This window comes from Chelonia mydas, chromosome 1 (genome assembly GCF_015237465.2).
Source record: "Chelonia mydas isolate rCheMyd1 chromosome 1, rCheMyd1.pri.v2, whole genome shotgun sequence".
In the NCBI taxonomy this organism is placed as follows: Eukaryota; Metazoa; Chordata; order Testudines; family Cheloniidae; genus Chelonia; species Chelonia mydas.
This window is the reverse complement of record NC_057849.1, coordinates 317,411,892-317,439,286: the sequence shown is the minus strand read 5'-3', so window position 1 is coordinate 317,439,286 and position 27,395 is coordinate 317,411,892. Positions and strand designations below refer to the sequence as shown.

Below are 27,395 nucleotides of genomic sequence, written 5' to 3'. Positions count from 1 at the left end.
CCGCGGCCCAGAGCGGCTGGAGGGAAGCCCGTGCCTAGGCACCGAGCAGAGGCAGCCCAGCCCGCCCGGCTAGACTCCCTCGCAGCCGCTCCCCAGGCGCAGGCTCCGCGCGGCAGCAGGTGCACCGGCGACGCGCCTCTCTCAACAACCCGGAAGGACTAAAAACTGCCTGGACCCCCCTCTCCAGCCAGCCAGCCCCTTCCCACGAGCCTCCCGCAGCGCCTAGACCGGCCTCCACCCCCTAGTGCAAGGCGGGCGGCCGCGGGGGGTCCGCGGGTCACGGAGCCGGCCGCGCCCCCACAGCACCACCCCTCGGAGCGCTGACGCGAGGGGGCGGGGCGCGGCTGCGCAGGGCGCGGGGCAGGGCTGGCTGGCGGTGGCGGCGGCGGCGCGGGCCCGGCGGCCGGAGGACGGAGGCAGACGACGGGCAGCGCGCGTCTCCCTGCCAGCGGTTGGGTGCAGGGGCTGAGCGGCCCGCCCGGCCCAGCAGTAGCAGTAGCAGCAGCGGGGTCTCTCCGCGCCGGGCGGCCCCTGGCGGGCGGAGCGGCCCCTGGGCTCGGCGGGGAGCCGGACAGAGCCGCGCCGTCCGCGTGAATGAGAGTGTGCCCCGAGTGCCGGGCAGGGTGAGTCCGCAGCGCCCCGGGGCGGGATGGTGGAGACCCTCTCTCCTCGGCGTGAGGGGAACGCCCCCTTTCCTCCAGATCCCAGGAGCTCCCCCTTCCTCTCCGGTGCTGCGAGTTCCCTGCTCCCTCCCGGGGACAAGGAGACACCCTCTCCCCGCCCCCCCAGATCCAGCCCAAGGGGGCCGAGAGCTGCTGCCTTCCCATCCGTGGGGCCATTGTCTCTCTGCGGCCCTTTGTCTGGCATCTGGGGAGGGAGGAGCAGCTGCTCAGCCCCAGAGAGACCTTGTGGAAGGGGCTGACTCCTTTCTGTGTGACCCCCTCCCCCCGCCCTTGCCTTGGCCTGTGGGAGCAGCGCCCTGTGTAGATGCCAATGCCATTTGTGTAGTGCTTTCAGGATGTGAAGGGTTAAGTATATTGTGTGGGGTTGTTGTGTCCTCTTGGATGTGAGCAGGGGAGGGGACGGCTATGTTGTGCTTCACAATTTGCATGCAGTGGTGTATTGTGTGGATTCGTGTATGTTTCACTATTGGGGCTATGTATGGGAGGGGATTGTTCACTACTGGGGGTTATGTGTAGGGGGATTGTTGGTTCACTGCTGGGTGTGACATCAGCATCCTGAGTATTGGTGAGTGTTTTGTGTCTTACTGCATGGAAGCAGAATCCCTTTTTGTGAGGGTGATGGGGTGGTGTATCTGCCGGTTTGTAAGTATGTATGCTGTTGCCTGTCTCACGTGAGAGCAGGAAGGTGTCTGGTCAGTTTATTTGCAGTGTGGTTAGAAATGGGAACCTTGGGGGTTGTTTTTGTGCCACTTACTTGCTCTGTGACCTCTGGCATCTATCCTCTCTGGGCTTATGTTTCTCACTGTGTAAAACAGAGATTCTCTCCATCTACTTTTTTGGCCTGGTTGTTGCTTTTTTATGCTTTCTTTTCATATTGCTTTGGAAGGTTGTCCCGCTCTTCCCGATGCAAGTTGTTATGAAAATTATTCCTGGCCCTTCTCATGTTGGAGAGTATTTGGCTTTAGATTCCTTTCAAAGAGTTAGGTAAATCAAGGTTTACAAAAAAAGAAGAATCTAATGAACTAGTTTATTTTTGTTTCCCTTAGTATTTCAGTAGCTATGAAGTAAGACTTAATAGTGCTGTGTCAGTACACTATGCAGGACACTAATAATCTCCATAAAGATCAGACACTGGGGGAGATGAAGATACTTCAGATGCTCCTTAAGCACATAGGGATACTCTTACATAACAACCTCTCCTGCAGGATGCATTCGTTTTTTTGTAGTGAGGATTGGGGTTGATGGTAAAGTGACCCTGGCAGACCTGCCCCTTTTCTGATCCTGAGACTTTTCTCTGATCTGCAAGTGGAAGCTGGTTCTTTAGCACTGTAATGCATTCTTTGGGGTGGCTGGTAGGGTCTCTCCTGAAGAAGAAGTGAAGGACAGGAGTGACCTGCACACTACTGCCCTGCATATATCACCAGTGTCTTGTATAAAGAGCCTAATCTGGTCATTTCATGCAAACTGACTAAATTTTCATTTGAAAATAAAGACCTAGTGGAGTAAGACCTACTGCAAGGCATTGTCTAGTTACTTCACTAGGTAGAGATTGAATGTCTATCTTCAGTTTGAATAAGCATGCTTAAATGCAGTATCAGCAATGTATTATCTGAAATGCATTGATCTTAGCAGTAAGGTATATCGAAAAATGACTGACAATGTGGAGCAGGAAGCAGAGGAAGAGTGAAGGAATGATAGCAGCAAATAATTGTGTCTAGGATTTCCTTCTTTCAAACAGACAGTGAAGGGAGGAGGATGGATTGAAGGGTAGAGGCTCATCTGAGTTCCATTGATAGACAAACGTAGCTGTATGCCAGTAAATTTATTGAGGAAATGGTCTTCTGGTGGGTAAGCCCACAAATATATCGGTAGATTCCTCTCTCCAGCATTTTTTGAGTCTATTTGTAGGTAAGGAGTAAGTGATTTCTCTAAAAATTTTTGTGAAGTGTTATCAAGAGTTAATTCAATTACTGAAGCTGTAAACTCTTCTATACTAATACATTTTAGATTGAGCAAACTTGAGTTTTAAGCATGTGTGTGCTGCGGGGGGGGGCAGTGAGGGGGAAGGATGGGAAAGATTGATTGCATTAGACCTTAGCTTTCATGTCTGGCTAGGGGAGGGAGATGGGCACGTTTATTAAACTAAAGATTCTAGTTACAGTACTTTAGAATGTCAGATATTCTAGAGCTGCTGCAGACTTCTGCCTTAGAGCTTTTATCTATGGATGTTAAATACTTGTTTGACAAACTGGGAGGAGTGGTAGATATGCTGGAGGGTAGGGATAGTATACAGAGGGACCTAGACAAATTAGAGGATTGGGCCAAAAGAAATCTGATGAGGTTTGTCAAGCTTCCTTCCCCACTCTGAACTCTAGGGTACAGATGTGGGGACCTGCATGAAAAACCCCCTAAGCTTATTTTTACCAGCTTAGGTTAAAATTTCCCCAAGGTACAAACTATTTTTCTTTTTGTCCCTGGACTTTATTGCTGCCACCACCAAGCGTCTAACAAATATAACAGGGAAAGAGCCCACTTGGAAACGTCTTTCCCCCCCCAAGTTCCCCCAAGCCCTACACCCCCTTTCCTGGGGAAGGCTTGATGATAATCCTCACCAATTTGCATAGGTGAACACAGACCCAAACCCTTGGATCTTAAGAACAAGGAAAAAGAATCAGGTTCTTAAAAGAAGAATTTTAATTAAAGAAAAAGTAAAAGAATCACCTCTGTAAAATCAGGATGGTAAATACCTTACAGGGTAATCAGATTCAAAACATAGAAAATCCCTCTAGGCTAAACCTTAAGTTACAAAAAGACACACAAACAGGAATATACATTCCATTCAGCACAACTTATTTTATCAGCCATTTAAACAAAACAGAATCTAATGCATATCTAACTAGATTGCTTATTAACCCTTTACAGGAGTTCTGACCTGTGTTCCTGCTCTGGTCCCAGCAAACCCCCCCCCCCCCCACACACACACAGAGACAACCCTTTGTCCCTCCCCCTCCCAGCTTTGAAAGTATCTTGTCTTCTCATTGGTCATTTTGGTCAGGTTCCAGCGAGGTTGTCTTAGCTTCTTAACCCTTTACAGGTGAAAGGGTTTTTTCCTCTGGCCAGGAGGGATTTAAAGGTGTTTACCCTTCCCTTTATATTTATGACAAGGTTTAACAAGGACAAGTGCAGAGTCCTGCATTTAGGATGGAAGAATCCCATGAACTGCTACAGACTAGGGACTGAGTGGCTAGGCAGCACAAAAGGACCAAGGGGTTACAGTGGACGAGAAGCTGGATATGAGTCAACAGTGTGCCCTTGTTGCCAAGAAGGCTAATGGCATTTTGGGCTGTATAAGTAGGAGTATTGCCAGCAGATCGAGGGACGTGATCATTCCCCTCTATTCGGCATTGGTGAGGTTTCATCTGGAATACTCTGTCCAGTTTTGGGCTGTGGGTAACTGGGATTGTTTAGTTTGCAGAAGAGAAGAATGAGGGTGGAATTGATAGCTGATTTCAACTACCTGAAAGGGGGTTCCAAAGAGGATGGATCTAGACTGTTCTCAGTGATACCAGGTGATAGAACACAGGGTAATGGTCTCAAGTTGCGGTGGGGGAGGTTTAGTTGGATATTAGGAAAAACTTTTTCACTAGGAGGGTGGTGAAGCACTGGAATGGGTTACCTAGAGAGAGGGTGGAATCTCCTTTCTTAGAAGTTTTTAAGGTCAGGCTTGACAAAGCCTTGGCTGGGATGATTTAGTTGGGCCCAGATTGGCCCTGCTTTGAGCAGGGGGTTGGACTAGATGACCTCCTGAGGTCCCTTCCAACCCCGATACTCTATGATTCTTCCCTTTAAAATAGTAGAGATCTGTACAGCAAACCAGACTCTCTCTTGAGCACCTCCATGTGTATATGTCTGCAATTACTAAAAATGCAGGAAAGTGATATCCTTGTGAAAGTGCATTGGCTTCCAGCAACACATTTCTGTGGAAATCTTTTTTAAGCTTAAAGCAGTTTTAAACTTATGAGAATGAGTGTTTTAGAACTGTTATTAGTAACATGAGCAATTATGCAAACTAACTAAAAATCTGATTTACATTTCAGCACTTCCTTATGCTGCCTGTTATGGAGTAGGGAGGGAAGTGTGCAATACATTTAACGTGGATGGGGTAGATGAACTAGACTTTCTAAAAAGAAAAGGAGTACTTGTGGGGACCTTAGAGACTAACAGATTTATTTGAGCATAAGCTTTCGTGAGCTACAGCTCACTGTAGCTCACGAAAGTTTATGCTCAAATAAATTTGTTAGTCTCTAAGGTGCCACAAGTACTCCTTTTTGCGAATACAGTAACACGGCTGCTACTCTGAAACTAGACTTTCTAGTTCACTTTCAGGTTCTCATGCCCTACTACAGGGGCACATTAGGCCCTGCTCCAGCAAGGAGCAACATGCTGTCAGACCCTATGCGCCTTGTTCCTTTCAGGATTCTGGCCATTGGTTGTAAACTTGGCAAGAATATCCTTAAATCCAAACACACTTGTTTAAGTGGAAAACAGCTTTTGTCTTTCATTCACCCTGGCTCCTGTAGGTACATCACAGTGATCAGACCCCATAGTGACTGATGGGGCTTTGGGGGATGGAGTGGAAGGGGTCTCCTGCAGCATTGTTCCTATCTGGCTTTGCAGATATATCCTGTAGAGCTCATTGCCTCAGGTAGCACAGCAACCAGTTCCTGTGGAGTCCCATTCCCCCTTTTCGCTCCCCCCCCACCCCCTCCCCGCCCCCGCAAGGCAAGGTTTTTGGATTGTTATGGGGGAATCAGATGAAGACAGCCGATTGCTACTGGAGTTGTGCTGTCAGGGTAGAGGTAATTGGAGGAGCAGCAGGAAGAGATGCCTGGAGGTCACTTGCTGTTAGACTGTAGGATTAGTAGGCCATGCCTTTTTCTTTCTTTCCCTGAGATCTCTTCTCAAACCTCTGCTAGGTGATGGTAGGAGGTCCTAGACCCTGAGTCCAGCTTCAGTTTTCCAGCTTCTCTGTCCTGCTCCACTTGCTTTTTTCCACGGGAAAGGCTAAGCTAGCCCTTTGTTAGGTATAAAATGGTCTCTCTGTCATTTCAAGCAGAACATTGATATTTAACACAAGGTATTAGCTCAGCCATACTAAGGCAGAAACTAAAGTGTGCATAGAATAACTTGTAGCATGTTTTTCCATATACAGATCTCACAGGATGATCTTGAAGCAATGACTTCATAGCTCAGTATGTGATGAACACTGCAAACCTTTCATACATTCTTATCTTAGGCAGTTCCTGTATTATTTCAAGAATGTTTGCTGTGTTGTTGTTGTGGTATTGGTCCTAGGATGTGATCGAGATAAGGTGGGTGAGGTAATATCTTTTTTTATTGGACCAACTCTTGTTGGTGAAAGAGACAAGCTTTTGAGCATACACAGAACTCTTCTCCAAGTAAGTTTGTGTTTACATATTTCTTTTTTTTAAATCTCCATATCCACTTTTTTTTTAATTGAATGAATATAGTGCCCTTGAAAAGTCCTGGTGTACTTGACCTCTGGAGACTGAACTTCATGCACAGAATACATACGTTTCTTTGAAGTGCCGTGCCTAGTGGCTTCAAACTTGACTAGGAGGGGCCACTTCTAGAAGTGAGTTGTTCAGTCTCCAAACCTATTCAGCTGGCTTCTCTTGCTGGGATGGCAAAACCTGTGATTCCACCTCTGGTGTGAACTATCAACCAGGAAATGGACTCACTCACTTCATTTCATGTAGGCTACCAAAAAGCCATCAGTTGGTAGTGACTTTACCGTATGTTAAGTATCCTTACACCTTCTTGTCAGCTGTCTAAATGGGCCATCTTGATTATCACTACAAAAGTTTTTTCTCCTGCTGATAATAGCTCATCTTAATTAATTAGCCTCTTACAGTTTGTATGGCAACTTCCACCTTCTCCGTATGTGTATATATATCTTCTTACTATATGTTCCATTCTATGCATCCGATGAAGTGGGCTGTAGCCCATGAAAGCTTATGCTCTAATAAATTTTAGTCTCTAAGGTGCCACAAGTACTCCTTTTCTTTTTGCGGATACAGACTAACACAGCTGCTACTCTGAAACCTACCAAACTAACTGTATTACAGTTGGTGATTGAGCTAAAAGGATCCATCTTACATGATTTTCCAGTTATAATAATCTCTTATTGGAGTAACTTCTGTTGGTGAAAGAGAAATGCTTTTGAACTAAACAGAGCCCTTCAGATCTGGGAAAGGTACTCGGAGACCTTGTCTACACTACCCAGTTTTGTCAGCAAAAGGCAGCTTTTGTCGATAAAACAGTGGAGGTGTACACGCTAGAATGCTCTTCCCGCCGACAAAACTCTCCTGCTTTGCTGACAAAATAAAACCACCTTGATCAGAAGTACAGAGCTTTTTGGGGCAAAGTTAGATTGACAAAGTTAGATTTGGGGGGAGGGATAGCTCAGTGGTTTGAGCATTGGCCTGCTAAACTCAGGGTTGTGAGTTCAATCCTTGAGGGGGCCATTTAGGGATCAGGGGCAAAAATTGGGGATTGGTCCTGCTTTGAGCAGGGGATTGGACTAGATGAGCTCCTGAGGTCTCTTCCAACCCTGATATTCTATGATTCTATGAAAGAATCAGTGTAAACACTACATTCGTTACATCACCGTAACTGGCCCTCAGGACTATCCCACCATGACCGCTCTGCTCACTGTTTTGAATCCACTGCCCTGCATCCAGCTACACAGTCATGCACCCCTGCCCTTTCAAAGCCCCAGCATCGAGAGCTTACATAGCTACCACCCAGCTTAGCATGCCGGCTACTGGCAGCAAACTTACTCTTGCCTGGACTACAGGGGAAGGAGTGGATCTCTTTGGTCTGTGGGTAGAGGAGGCTGAGAGAGAGTTTAGAAGGAATCACGGAATCAAAACATTAACAAGTAATTCTGCTCTCCCCAACACTAGGACTGCAGCGGCAGGCAGGCAGGGTGGGCGGCGGCTGCTGCTGCTGCTGTGGGGGGCAGGAGGAGAGCCTGGAGAAGGAGGCGGGGCTGATATCAGGGTGTCCCCCGCCCCCTGTTGGTGTACTGGTCTCTGCTGAGCTGGGGTGGGGAACGGGGGACACCAGCTGTCTGTGTATCCGCTTCTGCCTTGGGATTGGTTGCTTCTTGCAGATGTCTGAACTTGGAGGCAGCGTGCTGACACACAGTTCCCCAACACACACTCTTGTCTGTGTCTGTCTCTCATATACACATTCCTCCCCAGTCTCTCTCACTCCCTCAACACACACACACACACTCTCTCTCTCTCTCTCTCTCTCTCACACCGCCTGTCACACACTCTCCCCTCCACACACGTACACACTTCTTTGCGCTTCTTGTGTTAGTGCTCAGCAATGTCAGTTTGGTCAGATTACCAAGTGCTACTTTAAAAAGTGATTTAAAATGTCTTTCTTTTTGGGCGCACACAGCAGTAATTACAAGGTTCAGAGCATGATGCAAGCAAACAGTGCCAGGCTCAGCACACTACCTGCTCCCATGAAGCATTGCAAACCCTTCCCAAAGCACCTGCAGCCAACTGCACAGTGGGATAGCTACCCACCGTGCACTGCTCTGTGTCGATGGAAGAGCTGTTATTGTGGATGCGCTCCACTGACACAAGGAACATGGTGTGGGCATGCAACAGCAGTTTAATTACAGCGGTGGCTGTATGTTGGTGTAACTTGCGTTGACAAAATTGTGTAGTATAGGCAAGGCCAGAGTGTCACAGCTAAATGCAAGGTAGAACAGATTGTTTAGCATAAATAGCTAGCATATATAAGAGACCATTCAAGGTGAAGTGGCCAGTTAACACCAATGCACATGTAGGACAAAACAGGGGGATTTAGTGGGTTACAAATAGTTGTAATAAACCATAAATCCAGTCTTTTTATTAAGACTCTGATTTTTATTATCTAACAAAGTTATGAATTTAACCTCCTGGGCTCATCTTTTGAAGGTTTTGTGTAGTTTTCCTTTGAGGACTGAGAGGTCAGATATGGATTGATCATTTTGTAAAAAGCTTTCGCCCACGGGTGATATGGTGTTTTTAGAGTGACAAGGTGGGTGAGATAATATCCTTTACCTCTCCTACCTTGTCTCTCTAACATTCTGGGACCGACACAGCTGTAACAACACTACATACAGCAATAGTGTTTTTGTCTTTTATTATTTTTCTGTGTGAGTTCATTTGAGAATGTAGTGATTGTCTGGTTTCACCCATATAGTTGTCATTGGGGCAGTAGTCATATGTCTTAACTACTTAAGCTAAAGAATCTGTTCCACCTTGCATTTAGCTGTGACACTCTGGAAGCTCAAAAGGTTGTTTCTTTCACCAATAGAAGTTGGTCCAATAAAAGATATTACCTCATCTGCCTTGTTTCTTTAGTATCTTGGGAACAACATGCTACAACAACGCTGCAAACAGTTCCAATAACTAAATCTCTTTTTAAGTGAAACTACTCTGTTCAAGCAGATATAAATCATAGCTTCCAAGACTTTTCTCTGCTGCTGTTTTGTGTTTATGAATTTGGAACGCCATTTAGGAATGTTGGATGACTTGCCTAGGCCACTCATGATTGGCTGAAATTTTCTTTAAAGCTAGTTAGCTGGTCAGGATCCCCCATGTTTATCAAGCCTAACGATGCCAACAGTAACTGAACCTTCCTAAAGCAGTAGCTACAGTATAAGGACCTGATTCTGCTTGCCGGTCTCCCATATGGGCTTGGAGAATAAGGTCTAAAGGTAACAGTTAAAAGTTCAAATGGCTGTTCTAAAGCTTTCATGCCCGTATTCTGTGCCACTGTCTTTTCTCCCTTCCTTTCTAAATGATTATTTCCCCCACTTCCAGTACCAGCCCATATTCTATAAACAGTCTCTAAGATGGCATTCTGACTAGAGCTCATTGGAAATCCTTCAGCAAAATGTTTTTCATCAAAAATACTGATTCATCAAAACCAAAACTTCTGGCAAGAAGTTGATGAATTTCACATTTCAGATTTTTTTGAAAAGCTTCAGAATTGGAAAAATGTTCCATTTGGACATTTTTGAAACAAAGTTCTGTGTTTTTGGTTCAAAATGACTATGCATTTTGAAATTTAAGGTATATATTAACCTTCCCCCCCAATCAAAACAGAACACTTTATCCTGAACTAATTATATTTTATTTTTTTAAATTTTTGGTAGGTAGAAATTTTTGAGATTCACTTTTATGTGGATTGGGGGAAAAAATTTCAAAATCTCAAATTTTCCTGGGATGGAAAAATGGCTTCTTGTTCAGCTCTAGTTCTGATTGTGTTGCTGGAAGTTACTTTCACTTTACTTCCCTAATTTTAACTGACAAGAGGTGTTGGACCCGTGACATTACCACTGAATTATAGAATCATAGAACTGGAAGGGACTTCGAGAGGTCATCTAGTCCATTCCCCTGCACTCAAGGCAGGGCTAAGTATTATCTATACCATCCCTGGCAGGTGTTTGTCCAACCTGCTCTTAAAAATCCCCAGTGATGAATCTCCCTAGGCAATTTATTCCAGTGCTTAACCACTCTGACAGTTAGGAAGTTTTTCCTAATGTCCAACTGCCCTTGCTGCAATGTAAGCTCATTGCTTCTTGTCCTATCCTCAGAGGTTAAGAAGAACGATTTTTCTCCCTCCTCCTTGTTACAACTTTTTATGTACTTGAAAACTGTTACCATGTCCCCTCTCAGTCTTCTCTTCTCCAGACTAAACAAACTCAATTTTTTCAATCTTCCCTCGTAGGTCATGTTTTCTAGACCTTTCATCATTTTTTGTTGCTCTTCTCTGCACTTTCTCCAATTTGTCCACATCTTCCCTGAAATGTGGTGCCCAGAACTGGACACACTACCCCAGTTGAGACCTAATAAGCGTGGAGTAGAGTGGAAGAATTACTTCTCCTGTCTTGCTTACAATACTCCTGCTAATACATCCCAGAATGTTTGCTTTTTTTGCAACAGCGTTACACTGTTGACTCATATTTAGCTTGTAATCCACTATGACCCCCAGATCCAGACCCCAGTATGACCCCAGACCCCCAGACTTCCTAGGCAGTCATTTCCCATTTTGTATGTGTGCAACTGATTGTTCCTTCCAAAGTGGAGTACTTTGCATATATCCTTATTGAATTTCATCCTATTTACTTCAGAGCATTTCTTCAGTTTGTCCAAATCATTTTGAATTTTAATCCTATCCTCCAAAGCACTTGCAACCCCTCCCAACTTGGTATCATCCGCAGACTTTATAAGTGTACTTTCTGTGCCATCATCTAAATCATTGATGAAGATATTGAACAGAACTGGACCCAGAACCGATACCTGCGGGACCCCACTTGTTATGCCCTTCCAGCTTTATTGTGAACCGTTGATAACTACTGTCTGGGAACAATTTTCCAACCAGTTATGCACCCACCTCACAGTAGCTCCATTTAGATTATATTTCCCCAGTTTGTTTATGAGAAGGTCATGCGAGACAGTATCAAAAGCCTTACTAAAGTCAAGATATACTGCTTCCCCCCCATCCACAAGGCTTTTTACGCTGTCAAAGAAAGCTATCCCATTGGTTTGACATGATTTGTTCTTGACAAATCCGTGCTGACTGTTACTTATCACCTTATTATCTTGTAGGTGTTTGCAAATTGATTGCTTAATTATTTGCTCCATTATGTTCCCAGCTACAGAAGTTAAGCTGACTGGTTTGTAATTTCCCGGGTTGTCTTTATTTCCATTTTTATAGATGGGCACTATATTTGCCCGTTTCCAGTCTTCTGGAATGTCTCCTGTCTTCCACGACATTTCAAAGATAATTGCCAATGGCTCAGATATCTCCTCCTTCAGCTCCTTGCGTATTCTAGGATGCATTTCATTAGGTCCCGGTGATTTGAAGACATCCAACTTGTTTAAGTAATTTTTGACTTGTTCTTTCCCTTTTAGACTCTGATCCTACTTCATTTTCACTGGCATTCACTATGTTAGATGTCCAATCGTTACCAACCTTCTTGGTGAAAACCAAAACAAAGAAGTCATTAAGCACCTCTGCCATTTCCACATTTTCTGTTATTGTCTTTCTCCCCTCATTTTCTAACTTTGTCCCTACATACTTGTTTCAGAGTAACAGCCGTGTTAGTCTGTATTCGCAAAAAGAAAAGGAGTACTTGTGGCACCTTAGAGACAAACCAATTTATTTGAGCATAAGCTTTCGTGAGCTACAACTCACTTGTGTTATTTATATTCATCCTTTGTAATTTGACAGAGTTTCCACTTTTTGTGGGACTCTTTTTTTTTAATTTTTTTCACTTTGTTTCTACTGCCTGTTCCTCCCTTCTCACATTTATATCCAGACTTCTTCTCCTTGTCCAGACCTATTCCACCCCCAACAGTCTTCTATTCATTGAACTTTTTGAAACTTTGCACTTGTAGAGACAGGTAAGGGATTGACTCAGTGTACTCAAATTTGCAGAGGGACAATAGGGTTGAGGTCTGTTATTTCTCACCTCTATATATTTATTTAAAAACATTTTTTGCTGTAAACAAGCATGTTATCTCTGGAGACACAAATCTACAGTTTGAGAACTGCAAAATTAAGCATTCTGATGGTATCTTTTAGACTGAGTATTGAGTACCATTGGGTAGATAGAAATATTAACCTAAATAATCTATACAGAAGCCCCTGGAACCCCATAAGATTGGATCCCTAATCCATGAACTATTGTAACTCATTTACAAAACTTTTCTTAAACATTACGTGAATATATTGTCTCATACCATAGAATTAGAATTTATAATCCCTATTCCACGATGAGATATTTTTGAGGTCTAATGTATCTTAATTAAAACTATCTTTAGATAGGTTTTTTCCTCAAAGCATTTTATCAAAAAATCCGATTTTTAAATTCATCGATTATTATCCACCCTGGTGACTGGGCAACAAAATGGCACATGAAATTCAACGTTGATAAATGCAAAGTAAAGCACATTGGAAAACATAATCCCAACTATACATATAAAATGATGGGGTCTAAATTAGCTGTTACCACTCAAGAAAGAGATCTTGGAGTCATTGTGGATAGTTCTCTGAAATCATCCACCCAGTGTGCAGCGGCAGTCTAAAAGCTAATAGAATGTTGGGAATCATTAAGAAAGAGATAGATAATAAGACAGAAAATATCATATTGCCTCTATATAAATCCATGGTCTGCCCACATCTTGAATATTGCATGCAGATGTGGTCGACCCATCTCAAAAAAACCAGTATATTGGACTTGGTAAAGGTCAGAAAAGGGGAACAAAAATCATTAGGGGTATGGAGCAGCTGCCATATGAGGAGAGATTAAGACTGGGACTTTTCAGCTTGGAAAAGAGACAACTAAGGGGGGATATGATAGAGGTCTATAAAATCATGACTGGTATGGAGAAAGTAATTAAGGAAGTGTTATTTGCTCCTTCTTATAACACAAGAAGAGGGGTCATCAAATGAAATTAATAGGCAGTAGATTTAAAACAAGTTGAAGTATTTCTTCACACACTGCACAGTCAACCTGTTGAACTCCTGGCCAGAGGATGTTGTGAAGGCCAAGACTGTAACAGGGTTAAAAAAAAAAAAGTAGATAAGTTCATGAAGGATAGGTCCATCAATTGCTCTTAGCCAGGATGGGTAGGGATATTGTAGCCTCTGTTTGCCAGAAGCTGGGAATGAATAACAGGGGATGGATCACCTGAGGATTACCTGTTATGTTCATTCTCTCTGGGGCACCTGGCATTGGCCACTGTTGGAATACAGGATCCTGGGCTAGATGGACCTTTGGTCTGACCCAGTATGGCCGTTCTTATATAAGAACATAAGTTAGCAAAAAGTGTTAAGTTTAATTTAAATGTATGTTTAATAGCAAAGCAACTGTTTTAGTGGTTACCTATCAATGAGGATGATCCTTTCTTTAGGAAAATATCTAAAGTATAAATGCAAAAGTAGTTTTAAAATCAGTTATTTAAATCAAGGTTTCTGCTTGCTGATTTAAATCACTGATTTTAATCACGATTTAAATCAATCCACCGTGGCTGCAGTTCAGAGTGAGCATTTCTCATGCTCTAGAAATCATGAGTTAAGATGCTGTCTAAATCAAGATTTCACTAAGGGCACAGAAATCATGAAAATGTTCTCAAACTGTGATATTTTAAATATTATTTTTGAAAAAGGAAAATGTCTGCAACAAAATTTTTAATAAAAAAAAGTTACCTTAGGCTAGTCAGTTTCAAGGGTGGAAAGTAAAGCCGTACTTGTAAATTCATCCTACCCTTCAAATTGACTAAATTTGGTCATAAAATTCATTTAAAGAAAGGTCTGTGAAATTCAGTATTTTGATATTTACACTGTCGTAATTTTTTTTAGTGTTCTGCAGAGGGCCGTAGTCATGAGTGAGGTGATATTAACTGTACAAGGTGAGGAGAGCGTGTTCTCTCCTCCCCCTCCCCCCCTCCCGAAAGCTTTTTCAAATGGGTACTGTGTCTCAAAACACCAAATAACAAAAACCAAAACCATTGTGTGTAAAATGTTGGTTAAATTCAGTGTAGGACTTTCTAAGCTGAACACAAATTTAAGTGGTATTTGTTAGATATAGCTGTAATGTAAGTCCACCTCTTGTCTGGTAACTTCACCCTTATTTTGTAGACGTGCTTAGTTTTTATTTTAACTCCATCTTGTTTTGTTAAATTCTTTGCTACTGTTGGAACACAAGTGTACAGTTTTTGATGGCTTGGTGAGATATATGCTATGCTATGTCTAGCTTCACTGGATAAGCACAGTAATGGATGTAATTATGTTACTTGGTGAAGAAATGGTGAGTTGTATTAGGAACAGGTGAACTGGAGTGCCCCTAGACTAAATAACCTATGATAACTATTTTCTTGGGCTACTGAATTCTGTAATGACATGGCTAAAGACGTTAATGAGGTCAACGCTGGGCTTAAAAATGGAGATAAACAGAGTGAAGTTCAAGTTCCCTCCCTCCCCCTGCTTTTTATGTCTGTGGACTCTAGTGGAGCCTTCACAATATTATTTATACAGATGGATGAGCTAGTAATATTGGCATTGGTATAAAGAGCGCTACATCCTTGTCGTGCAAATACAGCTTCACTACTGGTAGAACTACGCTCCCTTCTCTTTCCTCTCCCCACCAAGTCTCATGAAATACTTGTTGCCCTAACAGTTTTTTCTTCATAGGGCTGTTGCTAAGGATTTTTGGGGGTGAGGGGTTGAATGGTGAAGCATCACCTTATCCTCACAATTATCCTCAATCTCTAGTACTCCTCCTCTGTTGTTCTACTCTCACATCTAGCTTTTTTTCGGTGTGGTCTCTTTCATGAATAACTCAAGACTCTGCTTCCGTTCCTGGCTTTTCCTGGCCAACATCATGAAATTGTCACGATGGAAAGTTTCACTGCTACCCACAAGCAGCAGCAGTGAACCTGACAGTCATGTAAACTTCCCTCTGCCTCTGGGTAGCAATGCTATGATCCATAAAGGATGTACTGGGGTTGCAGGCAGACTTGAGAACAGAGAGCAGCATATATATAACAGTTTATAACATTTGCTTCATGTTTAGGATGTTCTCTACTATTATAAGAGCTAGAAACTCAATTTAAAAAAATGAAGACTAAAATCTATAGACATTTATGGGTAATGCCCTGGAGAAGCTTTCCACTCTCCTCTGGCAGGTGGATTTTTCCAGTCATGTGAGAGAGTATAGCTACAGCATGTGAAAAAAGCATTTCAGTGTTGGATATTGCCAGGCTACTTGCTAGCCGTGTCAAAAATGGGCAGCCTTTTCAGTATACTTGGGGTAGCCATCAAAATACTAAAAATCCAAAAACCAAACCTGATTTTATCCAAAGCTGCCAAAGTATTAACTTGTATTAAAAATTGCTGGGTGTTGCAAGGTGTACTTTAAAGATTTAGAGAAGTTCCTTGCCCTGAAGAGCTTAACTGGAGGAGAGGGAGGGAGGGAAATACAAGAAAAACAACCACCACAGCAATTCAGATAAAGGAGATTGAGGTGAAATTATTAGTGAAAAGAGGAAGAACTCCTGAAAGTTGGTTTTAAGGTGGCTTTTGGCAGAGGTCGTACAGGCTTGAAAGTTCTTCTGTAGAGGTGGTAGTAAATAAGATATGAAAGTGGCTTTTTTTTTTTTAAAGTGAGCGAGCAGAAAAGTATGAAGATTTATGTATGTGAAAGAGCAGGAAAGTAGATCAGAAATGTATGTGAAGAAGGTTAGCTAAAGCCTTCAAGGGAAGGGCAAACTTACTTGACATTTACATCACTTCTCTTTGCTCTGCATCTTCATATGCTATGGTTATATGTGCATAATACATATATGCAAAAAATAGTTGCATAACATGAGAGGAAAGGCAATATTTATCTTAAAGAGAGCAAAGCCATGCACTCCATGCTACTCTTATGCATACAGTTAGTGACTAAGTGCTTGCTTATCTCATTTAGCACAGATTTCTGTTTTCAGCCTAATGACCTGTTTACCTTCCTAATTCTGACCTACTGACTGCTATTCCTACCTACATGCCTCCAGCTTTCATCCAGATCATACCACACGATCCATTGTCTACAGCCAAGCTCTACGATACCACCACATTTGCTCCAACCCCTCAGACAGAGACAAACACCTACAAGATCTCTATCAAGCATTCTTACAACTACAATACCCACCTGCAGAAGTGAAGAAACAGATTGACAGAGCCAGAAGAGTACCCAGAAGTCACCTACTACAGGACAGGCCCAACAAAGAAAATAACAGAAAGCCACTAGCCATCACCATCAGCCCCCAACTAAAACCTCTCCAATGCATCATCAAGAATCTACAACCTATCCTGAAGGACGACCCATCACTCTCACAGATCTTGGGAGACAGGCCAGTCCTTGCTTACAGACAGCCCCCCAATCTGAAGCAAATACTGACCAGCAACCACACACCACACAACAGAACCACTAACCCAGGAACCTATCCTTGCAACAAAGCCCGTTGCCAACTGTGTCCACATATCTGTTCAGGGGACACCATCATAGAACCTAATCACATCAGCCACACTATCAGAGGCTCGTTCACCTACACATCCACCAATGTGATATATACCATCATGTGCCAGCAATGCCCCTCTGCCATGTACATTGGTCAAACTGGACAGTCTCTACGTAAAAGAATAAATGGACATAGATCAGATGTCAAGAATTATAACATTCAAAAACCAGTTGGAGAACACTTCAATCTCTTTGGTCACTCGATTACAGACCTAAATTTGCAATTCTTCAACAAAAAAACTTCAGAAACAGACTCCAACGAGAGACTGCTGAATTGGAATTAATTTGCAAACTGGATACAATTAACTTAGGCTTGAATAAAGACTGGGAGTGGATGTGTCATTACACAAAGTAAAACTATTTCCCCATGTTTATTCCCTCCCTCCACCCCCCACTGTTCCTCAGACGTTCTTGTCAACTGCTGGAAATGGCCCACCTTGATTATCACTACAAAAGGTCTCCCCCAATCCCCCCCACTCTCCTGCTGGTAATAGCTCACCTTAAGTGATCGCTTTCATTCAGTGTGTATGGTAACAGCTATTGTTTCATGTTCTCTATGTATATAAATCTACCCATTGTATTTTCCACTGAATGTGTCCGATAAAATGAGCTGTAGCTCACGAAAGCTTATGCTCAAATAAATTGGTTAGTCTCTAAGGTGCCATAAGTACTCCTTTTCTTTTTGCGAATATAGACTAACACGACTGCTACTCTGAAACCTTCCTAATTCTATCATCCAAGAAATGAGGCCTCCCTCCATGTGTTAATTTCTAGCTGAGGCCTGGCCTGTAATTAGTATAGTCATCCTGTGATTGACTAAGGGCTTGTCTACACTGGCAGTTTACAGCGTTGCGACGTTCTCGCTTAGGGTTATAAAAAAACTTGTCTTATCAGCCCTGTAATATAAGACTGTGTCAGAGACTTGCGTTAGAGCCTCATATTATTACTTACCATTTATACATTGCCTCTAAAAATCATTCTCCCTTTCATCTCATATCCCTTTCAGGTATGAGGTTATTTTTACTTATGTTTTGAATTTATTATTTAAAAAACAAAATAAAGGCAAAACCAAGTTTTGACGGCTGAAAGTTGGCATTCGAGTTTTCAATGAGGAATACACAAACCTGTGTATATAACAGTCTTCAGCTAAACCAAAGATAATTTGAAACTTGAAGTATCTAGATTAGAACTTCTGTTTTTTATGTGGCAGAAACAAATGCTGGAGTCTGTTTTCCTTCCTACAAGATGATGTGGTGGGTGAAAGAGCTGCCTTCCTCTATCTCCAGCCTTTCTTTGTCTTCTGGAGGGAGGCCCTCTGCCGCATCCACTATTGCTGCTACAGGGACAGTTGCGTGACTACAGGTTTATATGTCCTACTGCTAACTCTAATGTTTGGGTGGCTTTGGATACTGATCTTCAAATCCCAGGTCTGATTGGTCTGGAGCCTATTTTTATTATATTGTGAAGCCATATACCGACTCTGGCTGAATGTATAGCTAGGACCAATACCATTGGGAGGGGTAAGCATTAATGGAATTTGTCTAACTGCCTCCATGCTTAACCTGACGCATACAACTGTATTTAAAAACTGTTTCTAGGCTTTATTCCAGTCCTCTTAACCGTAATTTATAACTCTGCACTTCTATAGTACCGTTCATTCAAGGACTTCAAAGTACTTTTTATACATTAATTTGCAGTGCCCAACCCTCTTGAGGGACATGTGGGATTGCTTCATGCAGCCACCTCTGGAGTGAGACATAGCAGCTTGACAGCAGTGTTACTCAACAGTTTGAGTCAGGAAATGAAGAATATCGTATCTAACAAATTACAGATAGGCAGAGTGAGTTGCTGCCTCTTAGGAAAATTACAGACTTCTATAGTTGTCAGGACCTCTGTCTCTCATCCCAAGTGAGATTCAGGAGCAGTGTTCCTTAACACCGTGCTGGGGTGCTGATTTATTAGTGACTTGGAGATAAAAACGCCATTATCTAATCGCCAACATCACCTCCAAGATATCGGTGACTTAGCACAGCCCTACTTGGCTTCTGAGACCTGAAAGGATCACAGTGCAAAACTTTGATTACAGACATACTGTTTTATATAGATCTAGAAAGGACTTCTTGGGTCATGGAATCCAGCCACCTGCTATTTCAGGTAACACTATCATATAATCTTGTTCATAAATTTATCAACCTCCATCTTAAAATTAGGTTGTTTGTTTTTCCCACTACTCCTGCTGGGGAAGCTGTTCCAGAACTTCACTCCTCTGATGGTTAGAAAACTTCTAATTTCCATCCAAAATTTATTCATAGCCCGTTATACCCATTTGTTCTTCTGCCAGCATTGTTTCTTTATCTTAAATAGCTCTTCTCCTTCACTGATGTATTTATAGAGAGCAATCATATGCTTTCTTGGCTTGTTTAGCCTAGCAAAATGAAGACTAAGCTCTTTTAGTCTCTTCTCCTAAGGTCAGCTCTGCATTCCCCGATAATTCTACTAGCTCTTCTCTGCATGTGTTCCAGTTTGAATTCATCTTTTTTTGAATATGGGTGACCAGAATTGCATGTAATATTCCAAATGAGGCATTAATACTTCCCTAGCTGTACTGGAAATATATCACATGATGCATCCTAGGATCGTATTTGCTTTTTTTATGGCCATATTACATTGGTGAGAAAAGAGAGCAACCTTTTTTTATGTTGCTTAAGGCCCTTTTTTACTTTATATATTGTATTTTTTATATACTGTAAATTATATTTTTATTTTTTTATTTTTTTATGATCGGAAATTAATGTTATTTTATATAAAAACATTTTACAATACTTTATATAGTTAAACTTACAGAGTTTTTGCTTTGTTTTTTAAAATGCAGTACATACGATGCTAATAGTGGCTGAAATATTTGCTTATACAATAAATAGATGCAGTACTTTTGGTCTTAGCTTCTGTTGAAATGCTTGGTCTGGGAACCTCAAATTTAAACCCTTTCAGTGCCATTGCTAAACTGCTGGATTGCGATCTTTGATAATAAAGCCACACCCCGCAGCTTCCATTGGCTGGGAATGGCGAAATGCGGCCACAGGGAACTGAGGGGCTCCATGCCTGCAGACGCTCCGGGTAAACAAAACGACAGTGTATTAGAAATTCAATTCAATGATTTCATAGAGTTTAAAAGAATGAAATTTTGGTGTAGACCCATGTATAAGCCGACCCCCGCTCTTTGATGCGTCATTTTTTTACCAAAAATATTCGGCTTATGAACGAGTATATACGGTAATTTCATTGAGTGACCACTGGTTCTTGTGTTATGTGAAAGGATAAATAACACTTCCTTATTCCTTTTCTCCACACCGTTCATGATTTTATACAGCGCTATCATGTTCCCCTTTATCTGTTTTCTAAGATGGACAGTCCCAGTTTTTTGTAATCTCTCCTCATATGGAAGCTGAAGCATTTCTGTTGCCCTTCTATGTCCTTTTTCCAATTCTAATATATCTTTTTTGTGATGGGGTGCACACAGAACTGCATGCAGTATTCAAGGTATAGGCACACCATGTATTTATAAACTGACATGATATTTTCTATCTTATTATATTTCCCTTTTCTAATGGTTCCTAACAGTTTTAGCTTTTTTGACTGCTGCTGTTCTTGAGTGGATGTTTTCAGGGAACTGTCCAAATGACTCCTAGATCTTCCTTGAGTAGTAACAAATAATTTAGACTCCATGATTTTTGTATGTGTAATTGGGATTATATTTTCTATTTTGCATTACTTTGTATTTATCAGTATTGAATTTCTTCTGCCGTTTTTTTTCCCAGTCACCCAGTTTTGTGAGATCCCTTTGTAACTCTTTGCAGTCAGCTCCGGGCTTAACAATCTTGAGTAATTTTGTATCATCTGTGAATGTTGCCACCTCACTGTTCACCCTCTTTTCCAGATGGGATGACAAGCTTTCTAATCATGTCTGTCAGTATTTGGAATAGCTTTGACATTTTTGCAGGTATAAATGTTCACAAAGCAATTTTGTTTTTGTTTTTTGTTGTTCGGGGGAAGAACAGGAAAATACAATAAATCTTGCAGCAACTTATTAATTAAAACGTGTTTCCTTACTGAATGGGACACAGTCTTTCTGTTGGGACCCAAAACCCAATTCTCTTCAGCATCCCTAGACTATTTTCTCTTTAATTGTTTGTATCCTCTGTCCTAAATATAGCACAAGGAAGACTGTCGCAGTAGCATGTGTGTGCCTTTGCTAGGCAAACTAGCATTGCCTTAGCCCCTTCACTTGTACACAGAGTCTGTTCCCTACCCCTTCCCAGCCATACCCAATGTTTATTTAGTTGGACTTTAAGATGTTTGGAGCAGGAACCGTGCCTTCCTACGATTCTGTTCTCTTTTGATTCTTGTACTGGTACCAAGAACCCTCTGGACACTACCATAGTTTGCATATAAACAAAAATAGTCTACCTTCTAGGACATGCAAACATTCTTCAAAGCAGCACTTGCAGCAGTAAGTGAATCCTCATGAAATTCATCCATTGTTACAATGAGTTATTAGGAGCTCTGACACATCTAAATGACACATTGTTGGGCAGTGGAGCTGCAGCAAAAAAGAAAACCTGGACTATGAGGGATTCTCCTGCACTTTTGAAAATCCCTTTTATGGGCTGGTTACAGCTGTTGGTTTATTGTATAGTGTTCAGTACACCTTTCTGTAATTAGAAAAACAAAACCAACAACTTTAACCCCTTTTAGGAGTAAAAGAAAGGGTATGGGAGCTTCCAGTGCATGGGTGTTGTCATGCAGAGGCATGTTAATTAGTGACTATTAAACTGTGTGTAAAGTGCTTTGTTTTCAGGAGTTTTAACCAAATTGGAGAAACTCATTCAGTCTGAAAGTGAACTTCAGTCATGTGTTTGTAAACTGCGAATTACAATACAAAAGTGTTTTTTTTTTTTTTTTTTTTTTAAAAAAAAACATAAGTTTGCAACAAACCCTATTGTAAGTGAAATATCAATATGAGGTAGAATGTAACCACTGTTTGAAAAATGACTTTTCCCTCATGGTTAAAACCTCCATATAAATGTTGTTTTAAGTGCAACTTAATAAAACCAAAAAATTACATGGATATAAGGGAAAAATAATCCCAAAGGGTTCAGTAGGAACTTTGTCCCGCTAGTGACAGGATTGGAGATCTGTAAAAAAGGCAATTGATGAAGCTGAGGAAAACGTATTGTTTTCATCTTCAAGTGAAAAACTGCTGTTCCTTAATTGCTTGTGTTGTTGTAGTGTAGGTATTTTTCTCAAGTACTCAAGGGTCTTGTAATGTATTGGGTTCTAACCTCTGTATTTGCATGAATGAGGGGGAAAAGTGCGTATCTGTCAATATGATGTTGAAAAATTGGTGTACTCAGATAAAGCGGAATGGCTAGCACTTCAGCTTGATATCTCACCTGTTTAAAACCAGAGCTCAACTCTGACAGCTGGCTAGGCTTTCAAAAGCTTTTTAACACATTGTCTCATTAAATATTTCAAGATATCTGTGACATTTCAGGCATTGAGTACATGAATCCAATGGAAATGCCAAACTGGACAGGTAAATTACAATTTGGAAGAAGTTTCTTCGTTTCTGTCACTTAAGGCAGGGATTCTCAACCTTTTTCTTTCTAAGCCCCTTCCCCAACATCCTATAAAAACTCCACAGCCCACCTTCGTCATAACAACTGGCTTTCTGCATATAAAAATCAGGGCCAGCATTAGAGGGTAGCAAGCAGGGCAGTTGCCTGGGACCCCATGCCACAGGGGCCCTGCGAAGCTAAGTTCAGCTTCAGCCTCGGGTGGTGGGGCTCAGGGCCCTGGACTTCAGCCGCATGTGGTGGGCCTTCAGTTTTCTGCCCTGGGCCCCAACAAGTCTAACACTGGCCCTGCTTGGTGGACCCCCTGAAACCTGCTCATGGCCTCTTAAGGGGGCCTTGGACCTCTGGTTAAGATCCACTGACTTAAAGCAACAATAACAAAGAAACAGGTAAGGCCACTGCTTGTCTATTTCCACTGCTCTCTGGAGTTTAATTTCTACTCCTCAAATGTCAGTTTCTGAACATACACGATATTAATATTTCCTCTCTTCGGGGAATTCCTTTTATAGGGAGTGCAGACACTGGGTTTTCATTTGTGAAGTTGCTCTTATGATCCTGCCATGGGATGGAGGATGGAGATGGAGTTGTCATCTTCTGCTTCTCTTTGCTGAAGTGGCACAAGATTTAGAAGATCCCAATATCGGGCTGGGGGAGGGGAGTGTATCTGTTGGCGGGAAGGGGCATCTATGCAAAGGCACCTTATCCATCTACATATATTAAGCTCTCAGAATGCATATAGCTAAAATGTTTTTCTGTGGCTTCTGATTTGCCTGCGTTGCATTATTTTCTTTCTTGACTATTTAGGCAGATAAAGTATGTTTATAAATAAAAACTACGTTGATCTCTGGACCTTGTCATTATGAACTGAAGTGTCAGCATAGCAAAAATACATCCTTAAATTCTGACTGGTATAATTTTTGCTCTGCTCCCAGTTTTAGAGGCATAAATATCAACCACTCTTCAGCTTGCTTGAAAACTGGTTGGTCTGGTTATAGTTAAGCTCAAGAGTGGATTAATTGTTTTCTGTTATTGTGTGGTTTATATATTTCTTTCTTAAACTTCTTGTATGAATTTATTAGACTTCTGAGGTAGGATTTATGTAGTCTCAAAGAATTGCTAGATTATTCACCAGCAATTGAATTTCCTTAGTCTGTTGCAACATTTCAGATATCTGACAGTTTTACATAACACTAATGATGCTTTTGTTTCCTTTTGTGGGACAGGAAAATGTTTTATTTAAAATTTGGGTTTGAAGGATTAGGTTTTTCAGTGTCAGTAAACGTCGATTTCACTGTACACACCCAAGCCAATGAAAAAAATGTTTCTATTGATGATGATGATAGGCAAGTCAGAAAATGTTTGACTTAAGGATACTTATTTGTATATTTTGACACGTGTTTTTCATAGCTGCCAAGGCCAGAAGGGACCATTGTGATCACCTAGTCTGACCTCCTGTGTAACACGGGCAATAGAACTTCCTCCAAATAATTCCTAGAGCCTGTCTTTAGAAAAACATTCTATCCTGATTTAAAAATTGTCAAGGATGGAGAATCCACCATGACCCTTGCTAAACTGTCCCGTTGGTTAATTACTCTCATAATTAAAAATGTATACCTCATTTCCAGTCCAAATTTTTCTAGATACATTTTCTAGTGATTGGATTGTGTTATACCTTTCTCTGCTTGATTAAAGAGCCCATTATAAAATGTGTTCCCCATACAGGTGCTTATACACTGTAATCAAGTAACCCTTCAATCTTCTTTTTAAGCTAAATTGATGGAGCTCTTTGAATCTATCACTGTAAGGCATGTTTTCTAATCTTTGAATCATTCTCATGGCTCTTCTCTGAATCCTCTTCAGTTTATCAACATCCTTCCTCAACTGTTTGCACAGAAACTGGACACAGTATTCCAGCAGCAGTCACACTAGTGCCAAATATTCGAGGTAAAATAACCCTCTCTGCTCCTGCTTGAGATTCTCCAGTTCATGCATTTTAGGATTACATTAGCTCTTTTTGCTACAATGGAAGCTCAGTTTCAGCTGATTATGTACCATGACCCCAAAATCTTTTGAGAGTCTCTGCTTCCCAGGATAAAGTCCCCCTATCTTGTAAGTATGGCCTACATTCATTGTTCCTAGATGTACACATTTAGATTTAGCCATATTAAAATGCATATTGTTTGTGCCCAGTTTGCCAAACAATCCTGATTGCTCTAAATCAGTGACCTGTGTTCTTCATTATTTACCACACCCTTCAATTTTTGTCATCTGCAAACTTTAAGTGATGAATTTGTTTTCTTCCAGGTCACTGATAAAAATGTTGAACAGCAAAGGGGCAAAGAACTGATTGCTGCAGATTGCCATTTGAAACAGACCTGCTTGATGACGATTCCCTGTTTACAATTAGATTTTTGAGACCTCTCTGTGAGCTAGTTTTTCATCTGTTCAGTGTGTGCCATGTTAATGTTGACAATTGGTGTTTTAATGGTTATAAAGCCTTAACTTTTTGAATCTCAGTGTCTGTCATTAATTAACTGGGTGGAGGGGGTCCAGACAATATTTCCCACAACTGTGAAAATAAGTTGATAAAAATCGGGGGGGGGGGGGGAAATACTTAACATGCATAATTTTGGTAACTGAATTTAAACTCTATTAGAAATATAAAAAACATGTAAAATATATTATCCACTGGAATTATTTTTTAAAATTGAATTCTGCTGAGCCTATTTAAAATAGAGCATGTCAGAAACAGAGTGGATCAAGGAGTATGAGATGGGTATAGTACTGTGTTCACTTTAGCATCTGAAGTGGTGCTCCTCAAACAGTAAATAACTATGTTACTAAACTTGTTTAAAATTGAAAGCCAAACCTAAATTACCTGTGAGACTTATCTCCAAACACCCCATTCCTCCGAAGCCTGTCTTGTATGTGTGTATTAAAGCACCATTGCTATGGCAGTGTGTTCTGGAAAGAAATGATATCCAGGGAGATGGTGATGCCTGATGCTACACTCTGTTATTGGGGGAAGGTTGCTTCCAGACATAGCTGTATCAGAGTTCATTTCAGAGGTGTGTGTTTGTCTCAGAGAGAGAGAGAATATGAATGAATGTAATGGGGGAAGGGGAGCTTGGATTTTTCCATCTGACCCTGTTCGCTTTAAGACTTGTTCTAGGATATCGAATATTTGAGCTTTCTACTTGTTTCAATCTCAAAGGGAAAATATGTTCAGCTGATCCTGCAGTTTAGAAGTGTTTTTTTAAAAACACATTAGCCCTATATATTTGTAATTTGGTCAATTTTATTTTCATTTGCTTGAAACTTTGCATGCAAATTGTCAAGCTAGATACAAACTTGTTTTTCTAAACAGAATCTAAATTAGGGCTGTCAATTAATTGCAGTTAACTCAAGCATTAACTCAAACCAAATTAACTTGATTAAAAAATCATGATTAATCACAGTTTTAATTGCACTGTTAATACTAGAATACCAGTTTAAATTTAGTATAATATTTTTGGATGTCTTCCTACATTTTCAGATATGTTGATTTTAGGTTTTTTAAGCTCACAGTACTTTAAACCTAGGGCCTCTTATTGCACTATGCTGGCTCCTCTGCTATATTTGGTGACACTTCTCCAGAAGATTGTTTTTTCTGGCCAAGGACCAATGCCCTGACTAACTCCAAACAAAATAGTCACTCTGCTGCTGTCTGCTGCTGTTAAAAAATATAAAAAATTAGGGGATTCTGTATCTTTTGCTAAGATGGAAGCAAGGATTTTGGTGGGGGGGTGGGGGTGGGGGGGGAAGGGAGACCTAAACCTTGGGCAGCAAACTCAAATGAACTGAAAATTGCCTTCCTGAACCGCGAGGGCAGACTGTACAACTAGCAGAGGGCTGTGTGGCTTCAGACACTGAAATGGAATGCTTAATTAAATAACATGTCTCTGTTTGGATAACATTTTCGTGTTTTTTTTACAGTCCAGTTTCTTTTTAATGTTTAAAAGAATCTCATTCAAACTGCAGAACCATGCAGTTACAGGTTAGCAGCAAATGTTCTATTCATAGTTACTACTGTCCTTGAAATGTGTGATTTCTTGTGAAAGATCACCTTTGATCGCAAAAGATATTCATGCAACAAACATCTACTTAATAGAGCTGTTTGGAGAAAATTTCAATGGAAAATTGTGTGTGTGGTGGGGTAGGGAAAGAATCTTCCTAATATATTTCCTGGTCAGTGCAGAAATGTTAGTTGTTAATGCAGGGCTCTGTCTTCTTGGATTCGCTGCTGTTAATGTGTTGAGGACTGAGGAAGATAACGGTGGTACTATGTAGCAAGATCTGTTTCACTGCACAACAGGGTGGATTTGATTTAAATTTGAATGACACTTTTCCTGCCCCAGTTAAAGAAGAATAGTGTCGTTATCTAACTACACCCCTTTAAAATAAATATATTTCAAGGGTCAGAGGACACATGTAGCCAAATCATGAATGTGTTTGCAGTAAGAAATGCAGGGCTAGAATCTCTGCTTCTTTGAGCTTCTGTACAAGGTGGATTTGATTTAAATCACTAGTCAGGAAGACTCGATTTAATCATGGATTTCTACATAAAAGTACATTGTTGTTGGTTGTTATAACCTTAATACATATTCTTCACAACTCAGAGATAGATGTAGGTTTCATTTTTAGAAGGTACACACTATACATTTTTAAAGTGATGTTCCTTTCATCATCTTCAGTGCAGCTTCCTCCTGAGCAGGAACACTTCTCATGATGTTTCATTCGGGCAATCAGGCCTTGCATTTCTTTGTTGCACTGTTTGCATTTTGCACGCGTGCCTGTCTTACCCACAGATAGAGGAACTTCATTAAAATATTCCCAAACTGGGTCTCTCTTACGGCCTGCTGCCATTATAGGTTTTCC

At 41.3% G+C, this 27,395-nt stretch overlaps 1 protein-coding gene across 2 annotated transcripts in view; it reads left to right on the top strand.

The window, feature by feature from the left end:
• The first annotated feature begins 352 nt into the window (after positions 1-352).
• Positions 353-27,395, top strand: part of GRAMD4 (GRAM domain containing 4) — a 137,657-nt gene continuing 110,614 nt past the window's right edge. For both annotated transcript variants that reach the window (XM_037889087.2, XM_037889086.2), the window contains exon 1: positions 353-623. In XM_037889087.2, the coding sequence (XP_037745015.1) occupies positions 595-623 (29 nt within the window). In that variant the 5' untranslated portion in view covers positions 353-594. The remainder of the gene's footprint in view (positions 624-27,395) is intronic.